Source organism: Marmota flaviventris, chromosome 9, assembly GCF_047511675.1.
Source record: "Marmota flaviventris isolate mMarFla1 chromosome 9, mMarFla1.hap1, whole genome shotgun sequence".
Lineage (NCBI taxonomy): Eukaryota > Metazoa > Chordata > Mammalia > Rodentia > Sciuridae > Marmota > Marmota flaviventris.
Window position 1 is genome coordinate 14,026,219 of NC_092506.1, and position 13,050 is coordinate 14,039,268.

At 34.8% G+C, this 13,050-nt stretch overlaps 1 protein-coding gene and 1 pseudogene across 1 annotated transcript; one reads left to right on the forward strand and one right to left on the reverse strand.

Annotated features, from left to right (window-relative positions):
* Nucleotides 1–3,935: 3,935 nt before the first annotated feature.
* LOC114100114 (olfactory receptor 5B3-like) lies at nucleotides 3,936–4,877 on the forward strand. The gene has a single exon (XM_027944752.2). It carries the CDS (start codon nucleotides 3,939–3,941, stop codon nucleotides 4,875–4,877), a length of 939 nt encoding a protein of 312 aa, XP_027800553.2. The 5' UTR covers nucleotides 3,936–3,938.
* Nucleotides 4,878–11,670: 6,793 nt separating this feature from the next.
* On the reverse strand, nucleotides 11,671–12,596 carry LOC114099665 (olfactory receptor 5B3-like; annotated as a pseudogene).
* Between the last annotated feature and the right edge of the window lie 454 nt (nucleotides 12,597–13,050).

Genomic DNA, 13,050 nt, shown 5'->3' on the forward strand with positions numbered 1-13,050 from the left:
ATATTCAGCTATGATCTGTCAAATAAAAAATAAAAAGGCACAAAATAAAGATTTTTCTGGGAAAGCTTGAGCCATCTTTGAGAAACAAAAATCACGAAAGTAAAATAAAAACTAAATTAAGTGCAAAGAAAGATATGATGAAATTGGAGTGAATTGCTCTTGAGAATTAAAACTGATAGAAACAGTCCAGTTAAACTATTTGGGATTTTCTGTAAACATTCTTAGTCCCTATGTATTAGCTTCTGGAATTCAACATGACTCCAGGTGACTTCATTTCAGAAGGACTAGATTTCAATTCCCCTCCCTTCGGCCATCCTTCATTTATCTGAATGCTAATAATTGAAATAGTTCAATTAAACATATTTACCATATGATGAAGAGATCCAAATCCTAGGTATTTGCCCTAATGAAATAAAAGCCTATGCTTGCACAAGAAAGGTCAGCCAATGTTTAGATCAACTTCATTCATAATCACTGAACGGTGGAATCAACAAAAATGGTCCTGCATCAGGAAATGATAAAAACAATGTGCACAGTTGATCTTATGAAACATAAGTTCATAAAAGTTAAAAGTGCCATTAAAGATACAGTTAACAACATTCATGGACCTCCAAACGAATTTCTGCTAAGTGAAAGATGCCAGAATCAAAACCCACGTGTTCTAGTGAAAGACATTCTTGCAAAAGAAAAATCAGATGGAAATTTTGTTGAGTGGTTTCCAGGACACTGGGTGAAAGAAGAGGTTGGCCACCAAGAAGCTTGGAAAATTAGTTCAGGTGATTTGAGTAGTGGTAACATAACTATATATTTAACAAAAAGTACAAACTCTATGCTAAAAAGTATGCATATCACATTTATTATATAAACGTGTAATACAAAAATCAGGTGCATACTCAAAAATCCAAATTGGTCCCCACAGACAGTTTAATTGTTTCTTCCCTAGGAAAGAGGAAAGAGGAGTTATAAATGCTCCCTTGAGGGGCATCCTCTGATACATCCATGTGTTCATATTTTACTCTTGGTCCCTGTATATTAGTTTCTGAAATTCAACATGACTTCAGGTGACTTCATTTCAGAGGGACTAGATTTCAATTCTACTGCCTGTGACCATTCATTATTTATCTATCTGAATGTTGACAGTTGCTCATGCACATAGGCTTTATCCTAATTTGGGGATCCGCTATGAGCCTGCAACATGACTAAGGGAATACCTCAAAATAAAAATTATATTAAATGACTTGAAATGATAAGTTATTTTATAAACAGCTCCTTCTTTTCTACTTAAAAGAATAATTACATGAATTTTGTGGAAGAGGTCATTTTAGTGCATTTATTTTACAATTGAGGAGGACGTAAAGGACTCCTCCAAAAACCTAGAAAAAATGCATGGGAGACTCAGGACTTGAATCCCTGTTAATACCATTGCTTCCATTGTTTCCTTCCTGCCTTAGGCAGCTTGGGACCATTAACCATTACCTGAGACAGAGAGCTTCTCTAACTTAATGGAAGCATTAATCTGTGGATGAATTTCAGATTTCAAGCTCCCTGTTCAAGATTGTTGCATGTTTCCAAGGAGGAAGGTAAGCTTCTATATTCAATAAAGACTCAGTAAAAACTGTAATTCTAACAAAATCATAGGACACCTATACTCACTATGACTTACTGACACAGAAATGGATTTTGAATGCTTTTCTTTAAAACTGATGTGGATGTAGGGTATATGTGTCAAAAGTCACATTGGTAGAGATTTGTGATACTTGGGAAATATTATTTTTTCTGTACTAAGAAATTTGAGTCATAAACATTAGTATAGAATGATGCTCTGATAATTAGGTGGTAATTTCATTTTCAGTGTATGTAAATTTATTATTGGAGATAAACCAAAAATAGACAAGTGAAATGGCCCCTATTTTATCTACAGAAGAAACCAGACAAATTAAGTAAGTTCTGTTTTTCGTTTTAATATATTCTCCATAACTGTCATTATTTCTAACACATTGACATTAATGTGACTAAAACAACAGACTGGTGATTAGGTCCAAACTGGGTAAAATCTTAAATCTTCCTCATTCCAGATGTATAATAATATAGCCTCACATCACATAATTGCACAAATATACATTTGCCTTACCAGTAAAATAAAAGTACTTGCACATGCATAACACACACACACACACTCCTGTATAAAGACCCTCCCCACTTGTCATAGAACAAAACTTATGCTAAAAAGTGGTCACGTGTGTTAAAACTGACAAACACAATGCCTTCAAGTGTTTAGTTGATGCAGTAAGTTTGCTGAAGGTTAAGAAGAAGATGGTAGGGGATACTAGTTAGCATTGGGTGGTTACCTTCCAAAGATTTTATATTTAAATACAAAGAATTAAAGCATTGATCCTACATAGAAAGAGATTCAAAGAACATTCTTTAAAGTTTGAGTATTCTTTAAAATTTTATTTTAATGAACATATAATTGTGTACACTTAAGGAGTACATGTGGTGCTTTAATTTACAACACTCAGTTTGCTACAAAAAAAGCTTTGCAGATTAACATCAAGTCAAAACTATGAACTTTCAACCCTCAATCTCAGTGATTCAACTGTGTGAATATACCATAGAGATAAAGACTTGGTATAAGACATGGATATTCTTTCAGCATCAGCTAAAATATGAATTTCAAGGAAGAAATTGAACAACAACAGAAAAACCAGCTATGTCATAGTGTTAGGGCAGCCAATCATATGGGTGGGGAACAATAGAGAAAGAGTTACTTAGAAGGCATCAAAAATCTCAGCAACCCTCTGTGAGAGAAAATACAAATCAAGAGGGAGACTCCAAGACTACAGAGCCCACACACTACTGAACCTTGGCATATGACCACCTACTTCTAAGCCTGTATATATAAAGTCTATCATTGTATTTGAATATTATTATAGCTGACACTTACAAAATCATAATCACCCAGAATTGAGATATTATTTTTGTGTATTTTCACATTTAATTCTCACAACACTATTTTGAGTTAAATACCATTCACTTCTTTATTTTGCACGTTGAAAGGATGAGCTTGGCAGAGTTGGATTAGGAAAATTGACTCATAGATGGTAAATGGCAGGTCTAATTTGTAACTTTTTCTAGAACCCAAACATCTATCAGATGCCACGTCTTCTGCTGGGCTCCCACTGCCCCAGGTGCCTGACGACATGAACTGTGCACATACCTCAGTGACTGCACTGTGAAACCCCAAATGCTGAGTTACACTAATGAAGACAATGAGTAACTACAAATTCAGCTAAAAAAATTATACATATATATATATATATAGATGTGATTATGACAATTTTACTTGGGAAACACTCTGCTTGGATTTGAAGATTGCATGTTATTAATTGTTATTAACACATTGTAAACATAACTAAATTACTAAACCAAGAATTCAATATAAAGAATCTAGAGCAATCCTATCAAGTGATCAATTCAAAGGTATAAGCTAGAGCAAGAAAACAGAATTGGCAGACAATTGTATATGTATCTGTACACATGTGTGTGTGAAGCATGATACACATTATACTATATTATATATATTATAATTATGTATGTAAAATTATATACATGCTTACCCACATGTCATAAGATTTATAAAATTTAGTAAATGTTAATTTAAATTATATAAAATTTGACAAATAGGGTTTGAATTGGGTTGAATTTTTAAATTCAAAAGTTTGTAACTACATAAATAATCAATGCATTACAATTTGTGGTTAAGCTTACATTTACATGTGGTGAAGCTTGAAATGTGTATTATTATGCTAATAAAACAATTCACATGATGTATATACATGGTTCAGGTTCAGGGCAATATCTATTTCACAAACTTCTTCACTATTTTGTCCTCCAGTTCTGTTTGCTTAAGAGCATCTCCTGACTCCCAAATAACACACATGGAGAACAGGACAGAAGTGACAGAGTTCATCCTCCTAGGACTCACCAGTGCCCCAGAACTCCAAGTCGCCCTCTTTATCATGATCATCCTCATCTACTTCATTAATGTCGTTGGAAACCTTGGGATGATTGTTTTGATTCTCACTGATTCTCGTCTCCACACTCCCATGTACTTTTTCCTCAGCAATTTGTCTCTGGTAGACTTTGGCTACTCCTCAGCTGTCACTCCCACAGTCGTGGCTGGGCTCCTTCTAGGACACAAGGTCATCTCCTACAATGCTTGTGCTGCTCAGATGTTCTTTTTTGCAGCCTTCGCCACTATGGAAAATTTCCTCTTGGCATCTATGGCCTATGACCGTTTCGCTGCCGTGTGCAAACCCCTTCATTATTCCACCACCATGACGACAAGTGTGTGTGCGAGTCTGGTCATAGGCTGCCATGTCTGTGGTCTCCTGAATGCCTCCATCCATGTTGGGGAAACATTCAGTCTCTCCTTCTGTAAGTCCAATGTGGTCCATCACTTTTTCTGTGATGTTCCAGCAGTCATGGCTCTCTCTTGCTCTGATAGACATGTCAATGAGCTTGTTCTTGTTTATGTAGCCAGCTTCAATGTCTTTTTTGCTCTTCTAGTTATCTTGGTGTCCTACCTATTCATATTCATCACCATCCTAAAGATGCATTCAGCTACAGGATACCAGAAAGCTTTGTCCACCTGTGCCTCCCACCTCACTGCAGTCTCCATTTTCTATGGGACAATTATCTTCATGTACTTACAGCCCAGCTCCAGTCACTCCATGGATACAGACAAAGTTGCCTCTGTCTTTTATACTATGGTCATCCCCATGCTGAACCCTCTAGTCTACAGCCTCAGGAACAAGGAGGTCAAGAGCGCATTCAAAAAGATAGTTTTAGAGGCAAAAGTGTTTCTAATATTTTGATTTTAAAATTGTAGGATGCATAATAACTTAATGTCATGCTTCTCAGATCTTCTCCATGTGTTGAACCACATATTAAGGTGCATATCAAAGTCAAGCTCCTGAAGTCAAATACTTACCTCCTTAAAAGTCAGTTTATTGTGTAGAACAAGGAAATATATCCAGAAATATAATATCTGTACAACAATGGTGACAGGAGTCACAAGTTATTTTGCTTCTGGCTTATCAAAAAAAATCTTATTAAGGATATTTGGTTAATTTACTTGATCAGTATTCACTTACTCCACCAGAACAAACTTGTGGCTGTGAACATAAATTTACGTTTATTAATTCATAAATATACCCATATGAGCACATCTAAATGAGGAGAAAATTTACCAGACATAAATGGAATGTGAATAAATTTGATAAAAAATAAGTAATTGAGATATTAGAGAATTAATTTGACTAATGTTATTTATTCATTTAGTTGAGTAAGCGTTCTAGGAGTTTGGGTGTACGAATAAAATTGACATTTTACCTAGAGATTCAAAAATATTACATATTAAATGAATTGATTTTTCTGTCTTGTCTGAGTCATTTTATATAACCAACCTACTCAAGTTTAATTTTCAAAATCAAAATAGCCAGAGTACCAGAAAATTGGAGGAAAATAAAAATATTTTCAACATATTCATATAAACATCAACTTTCACACTATTCAAAATATACAGCGGGTACCAATAATGCTAGACATTTTTTTTTTCTTTTCAAATGACTTGACTTTGGTAATGATGCTCATTCATTTATACTTTAGTTGCGTTGCATATCTTTGACATCCCTACAGTCTTCTATTTCCTCATGTTATTCTCACTGCCAACCTTGCTATTTCTTCACAACTCCAACCATGTACCACTTCAAGGCTTTTGCAGTTACTACATAGAATGTTCTTATTCCACTTGGGTCTTTTTAAATATTGCCTTACTACAGAGTCCTTCCCTAACCACCTTTATAAAATTGTCACTTTCTGTTCACCATGTAAGCTGTCCCTTCTCCCTACGTTTATCTTCATACCCCTTATCAACCCTCACACATTGTATCTGTTTATTTGTTCTCTTGTTTATTTCTCCCACTACAATTAAAACCCCATGGGTACAGTGGTTTTATTTTGTTCCATATTCATTATTTTCAAAACTTAAGTGAATGTTTGTTTCATAGTAGATTCTCAACAAATATCTGTTAAATGAATAAAATAATTAAGCTTTGAGTTCAATTGTATCAATATTTTTGAATCTTTGAATCATTTATGGTTATACGCTATCAGCAATAAGAAAAGCCATGTTCTAGAAAATTTCAGGAGGTACATTGATTTTTCTGCTTTGCATCAATATTGTTATTTGCATTTCCAGCCCCTCTTTCCCTTCCCACTTTTTGAAATGATGATTTTTCTGGAAATCTCCTCCTCAATTAATTCATTTGAAACTATCTCATAATTCGTATTTAGAAATGGTCTCATTAACTGACAAGTAACATGGCAATTAGATAACTGTTTAAAAAAATATAAATTATAAGATTAAAGGTTTAATACCTGATCACATTGTAAAATTACTTCATCCATATAAATTAAACAAGTGAAATTATTTTAAATATTCATGAAAAACAGAGCATAACAATATCTGTCAGCTGTAACAATAACATACATTCCATATGCTGACATAGGGAACAATATTTGTAATTTTTAATCACCAGAGAGCTCTATATAGCACAAAACTTATTCAAGGGAATGTGCACTCATGTCTAATTTACATTCTCTACACAGTTAGTGCCTTTCACTACTCAGTACTTGCAAGATGATATTTGAATGTGCTAAAGTGCTGAAGTTAGTACTTCTTATGCCGTGTGATATGACACGAATATTCACTACCGTCTGTATGGTGATCTTTCACTAGCTGTAATAACTGTCTTTTTATTTCTTTATTATTAATTATTTTTAATTGCACAAATTGACAGTATATAGTATGATTATCTTTTTATAAATTACATGTACTTTTAAATGATGAATAAAAACATGAAAACTGTACATATTAATAGAGTGCCATGATGCTGTGATACATATATTCACTGTATAGTGTTTAAATCAGGTTAAACACACCTCCTCACATTTTGTCATTTCTTTATAGTATAAACATTCAAAGTCCATTCTTCTAGATTCTTGGGATGTACAGCACATCACTGTTCTGTGTGGTCACCTGCTCCGCACAGCAGTATTTCTTGCTGTCATCTAACTGCAACTTAGTGCCCACTGATTAACCTCTCTCTTTCTCGCTCCCTCCTCCCCACTCTAGTAGTTAACACTCTACTATCAACTTCTAGGAGATCAACTGTTTGGGGTTTCACATATAAATGGAATACAAGTATATCCAGTGATATGTGTCTTTCTGTGCTTTGTTTATTGTACTTATCATAATTATTGACAATTCCATCCATACTGAAAAACCCTGAAGAAACTAAGTATAGAAGTATCACACCTTAACATAATAAAGGCTATGATATGAAAAACCCTATAACCGTCATCATGTTGAATGGAGAAAAACTGAAAGCATTTCCTCTAATATCAGGGACAAGACAAAGTCCCCACTCTCACCAATCTTATACAATATAATACTCGAAATTTTAGACAGAGCCCCTGCGGCTTGAAAAAGAAATAGAGGGGATATAAATAGTAGAGTAAGTAGTTAAATTATCCCTGTTTGCAGATAATATGATTCTGTGTTTAGAGGACTCTAAAGACTCCTCCAAAAGACTCTTGCAGATAATAAACAAATTCAGCGAAGTCGCAGGTTAATATCAACATATAAATATTTGAAGCTGGTCCCTATGCCAACTGTGAATTGACTGAGAAATGAGAAGGGAAAACAATCCCATTCACAATTGTTCCAAAAAAGCAATACTACCTAGGAATAAACCTAACCAAGGATACGGGAGACCACTACAATGAAAATTATGAAAAACAATGAAAGAATAAATGAAGATGGAAAGATCCCCTTTGTTCATGAATGGGAAGGATTAATATTGCTAATATGATCATATTGTCAACAGGAATCAATAAATCAATGAAATTACTATCAAAATTCCAATGACAGTCTTCGAAACGTGCCAATGCACAAGAGATGCCAAATGACCACAGCAATCCCACACAGATGGAGAGCAATGCTGGAAGCATCTCAATACCTGACTTCAAATATACTATAGAGTCATATAAACAAAATAGCATAACATTGGCATAAAATAGATGCGTAGATTAATGGACTAGAATAGAAGTAACAGATATAAACCCATGAATCAACAGCCATTTGTTTCTCAACTGAGGTGACAAAAACATACATTGGATTAAAGACATCCTCTTCAAAAATTAGTGCTGGGAAAATTGTATATTCACTTGCACAATTTTGAATCTAGATCCCTAGGTCTCATCGTGTACAAAAAATCAATTCAAACTAGATCAAAAACCTTAATGTAAGATCCGAAACTCTGAAATTATGACAAGAAACACACAGGAAAGACCCATAGGCCGTTATTTCCTGGACAGGAATAACAGTTCTGGAAATAAAAGCAAGAACTGACAAATGAGATTATACCAAGTTAAAGAGCTTCTGCATAAAGGGCAGTGGAATGTGACGGACATCATTATCCAAAGTACATGTATGAAGACTCAAATTGGGTGGCAACATACTTTATATATAAAGAGATATGAAAAATTGTGGTATATATGTGTAATAAGAATTGTATAGTGCAAAAAAAACCAAAGTACATGCATAAAGGCATAAATTGGCATGAACATACTCTATATACAAAGATATGAAAAATTGTACTCTATATGTGTAGTAACAACTGTAATGCATTCTGCTATCATGTATTAAAAAAAATAAATCAATAAAACTAAAAATAAATAAATAAAATACAAAAAAAGCTTCTGCATAGCAAAGGAAGCAGTCCACAGAGTGAAGAGACAATCTACAGAATGGGACAGCTACTCATATGACAATGGATTAATATCACACACACATAAAGAATTCAAGAATATTATCAACAATTAACACCAGAGAAACAAATAACCCAATTAATAAGTGAACAGAAGAATCAAACAGGTATTTTTTCCAAAATTACAAATGCCTAACAAATATGAAAAAATGTTCAACGTCTCTAACAATCATGGAAGTGTAAATCAAAGCTACCTTGGCATTTCATGTCACTCCACTTTAAAAAGGCATTCAAGAATACAAATAACAATAAATGCTGTTGAGGATGTGGAGAAAAAACATCCACTCATACATTTTTGGTGGGACTACAAATTAGTACAACTGCTCTGGGAAGCATTATGAAGATTCCTCAAGAAACTAGGAATGGAACCACCATGTGACCCAGCTAACCCACACTTTGATATATATCCAGAACTAAAATCAGCACAGTATAGTGATTCAGACACATCAGTGTCTATAGAAGCACACTTCACAATAGCCAAGTTATGGAATCAACCCATGTACCAGTCAACAGAGGAGTGGATAAGGAAATTGTGGCATATATACACATTGGAGTTTTGCTCAGCCATAAAGAATAAATTATGATATTTGTTGATAAATGTACACAACTGCTGAATATCATGTTACATGAAATAAGCCAGACCCAAAAAATCAGGGGTCAAATGTTTTCTCATATGTAGAAGCCAAAACAAAATAAGGATAAAAAATGGAGGGATGAATCCTATGAAAATAGAAATCAGTGGAGGAGAGGAAGGGGCTGTGGGAGAAAGAGGAGGGACACATCTATCCTATGTGTATATATGTATATACTACAGTGAATTTCACCTTTATGTATATTTGTAAAAAAAAATTTAAAAACAATAAATAAATAGAAGACCAGTAGAAGAAATGAACAGGGCAGAGAGAAAAGAAAGAGAAAGTAGTGGGGACTTAATTGGAGCAAATTATATTCCATGCTGGTATGATTATGTCAAAATGAACCCCAGTATTATGTGTAACTACAGTCCCCTAATAAGAAAGAAGTACAGGACTCCACTAGTTCTAGATTCCACAATATATTGCATTCTTCCCAACTGAAGTGAGATTATATCACATTTTTAATGAAATGGTCTGATATTTAAGAAATATGAACATAACATTTTTTGTTAGATTTATAGCTTTATAACTCACATAAATGTAGGTAATACATTTATTTAAGATCATTTTTGTAAATGTATATCAATAAAAAAGCAACTAAGATTGTCTGAAAAAAAAAGAAAGAAAGTTAAGTGTTAAAATTTTTATCTCATATGCAGGAACTGCACCAAAATAAGACTTTCAACTTTTGTATGTCTAAAAGGTACTAATTTGAAAAAATAATAGAAGGAAGACCAGAAGAGGTGAGAAAAGGAAGGGGGAATTGCGATAGAAAAATGAGGAAAAAAGGAAGTACTAAAGACTGAAATGGAGCAAATTATATTCCATGCATGTATAACAATACTGCTTTAAAAAAAACACTTTAAAAATGTAGCAACAAAAATTGAGTAATCCAAACAACAAAAGAATAGATGATCTAGACACACACTTCTCAAAAAAAGTACAAATGGTCAATAAATGTGTGAAAAAAATCTCAAAAGTTTTAGCCATCAATCAAATGCAAATTCAAACTACATTGTGATTCTATGTCACCCTAGTCAGAATGGTTATACAACAGATAGTAGGATGAATCAGACATAACTTTCCTGTGTTCATATATGAATATTCCACAAGTGACATCACATAGAGCCACAATAATGGGATCCTAATTAGAATATTATACTCCATGTATGTATAATATGTCAAAATGCACTCTACGGTCATGCATATCTTAGAACAAATAATATTAACAACAACAACAAATTCTAGAAAAATTTAGAGAAAAAAGAAATTCTCACACATTTTTGGTGAGAATGTAAAACAGTACAAAAACTGTGAAAAACTGTAGAGTGAGTTGTTTCTCAGAAAATTAAAAATAGATCTACCATATGATGCAGCTATACAACACCTCAGTATATACCTAAAGGAAAGTCACCAAGCAAAAGAGGTACCTGCGTATCCATGTTTCCTGTGTATATTTCATAATTACCAAGTTATGGAATCAGGATATATGCTCCATCAAAGATGAATAAGAAAATATGATAGACACATACATGCACAAACAGGAGTGTTATCCACCAAAAAATGAAATCATGCCATTTGCAGAAAAATGGATAGAATAAGAGTTTATCATGTTAGCAAAATAAATCAGAAAGAGAAAACAAGAAATACTTGTTTTCTTTTAATGTGGAAGCCTGGGAGGTGGCAGGGGGAGACAGCCTGAAAGCAGTAGAGAGACTTTTAGGGAAGGGAAAGAGGACTGGTGAGTAAGGAGAATATAAAAGAGTAGCAGGAGTAAGATGAAAGCACGACATGTGCATTTATTGAAATATCGTGGTAAAAAACATAAGTTTGCATAATTAATATGCATAAATAATTAGACTTCAAAACTAACAATGTGATAGAACCACAAAAGAAACAGAACAATCAAAACAATCCTAAGCTTTGGTGGTGGGGTTTAAAAAGTTGGAGCTATCACAATAACTGACTTCAAAATATGTAAGTTACAACTAAAACTTTGGTGATAGCAGATTATCATGTTCCTGGCATTACATGTAGACCAATGGGCCAGAACCTGGGAACTCTGAAATTAAGTCATATGCATACACAGAGCCAATTTTTGACAAAGGTGCAAAGATCATATGGCCAAAGGAACGTCCTCTTCAATAAATGGTGCTTCCAATAACTTTTTTGAATGCACTCTTGACCTCCTTGTTCCTGAGGCTATAGACCACTGGATTCAGCATGGGGATGACCATCGTATAAAAGACAGAGGCAAATTTGTCTGTATCCATGGAATGACTGGAGCTGGGCTGTAAGTACATGAAGATAATTGTCCCATAGAAAATGGAGACTGCAGTGAAGTGGAGGCACAGGTGGACAAAGCTTTCTGATATCCTGCAACTGAGCGCATCTTCAGGATGGTGATGAATATGAATAAGTAGGATACCAAGACGACTAGAAGGGCAAACAGGACATTGAAGCTGGCCACATAAACAAGAACCAGCTCATTGACGTGTCTATCAGAGCAAGACAGAGCCATGACTGCTGGAACATCACAGAAAAAGTGATGCACCACATTGGACTGACAGAAGGAGAGACTGAACGATTCCCCAACATGGATGGAGACATTCAGGAAACCTCCCAGGTAGCAGCCTGCAGCCAGACACGCACACACACGTGTTGTCATGGTGGTGGTGTAGTGCAAGGGCTTACACACTGCAGCATAGCGGTCATAGGCCATCGCGGCCAAGAATAAATTTTCCACACTGGCAAATCCTCCAAACAAGAAGGCCTGAGCAGCACAGGCATTGTAGGAAATTTTGCAGTTTCCTAGAAGGAGCCCAGCCATGACTGTGGGAGTAACCGCTGAGGAGTAACAGAAATCTGCCAAAGACAGGTTACCCAGGAAAAAGTACATGGGAGTGTGGAGACGAGAATCCAAGAGGATCAGTATGATCATCCCCAGGTTCCCAACCACATTGATGAGGTAGATGAGGGTGATCATGATAAAGAGGGCCACCTGTAGTTCTGGGGCACTGGTGAGTCCTAGGAGGATGAACTCTGTCACTTCTGTCCTGTTCTCCATCAATGTCGCTGGGGAAATCAGGAGATGCCCTGTAGCAGAGAGGAATAAAAATGGGGCACTGAACATAGTAGAGACTGCAGTGAGATCAGAATGTTTATGTACCATGTGCATTATTTTATTACTGTAGCCACACTATGTACTTCAAATTTCTCATAACTTAAAATGAGCCTAACAATATAACTGAGTGTATTACTTATCTCTACATCTCCAGAATGTTGAATGAGGAGTCTACATGGATCATGATCATGATTTATGAATTTGATATCTGTGAAAGCTTTTTGAAAATTTAGTAGGTTATACTTGACAGTGTTGGAATTAATAATTCAATCAGTTCATGTTTTCTTGTCTTGGTGAAGTCACAAATTCCTTCTGAATAGCTCATGTGTCAGGAATTTGTCTGGATTCTGGACATTATATCTATAGTCCCTGATTCCTCAACAAGTTTTTGAAGTTG

Excerpts from the sequence above, each read along its gene's own strand:
- LOC114100114 (XM_027944752.2), top strand. The coding sequence starts at position 3,939 with ATGGAGAACAGGACAGAAGTGACAGAGTTCATCCTCCTAGGACTCACC.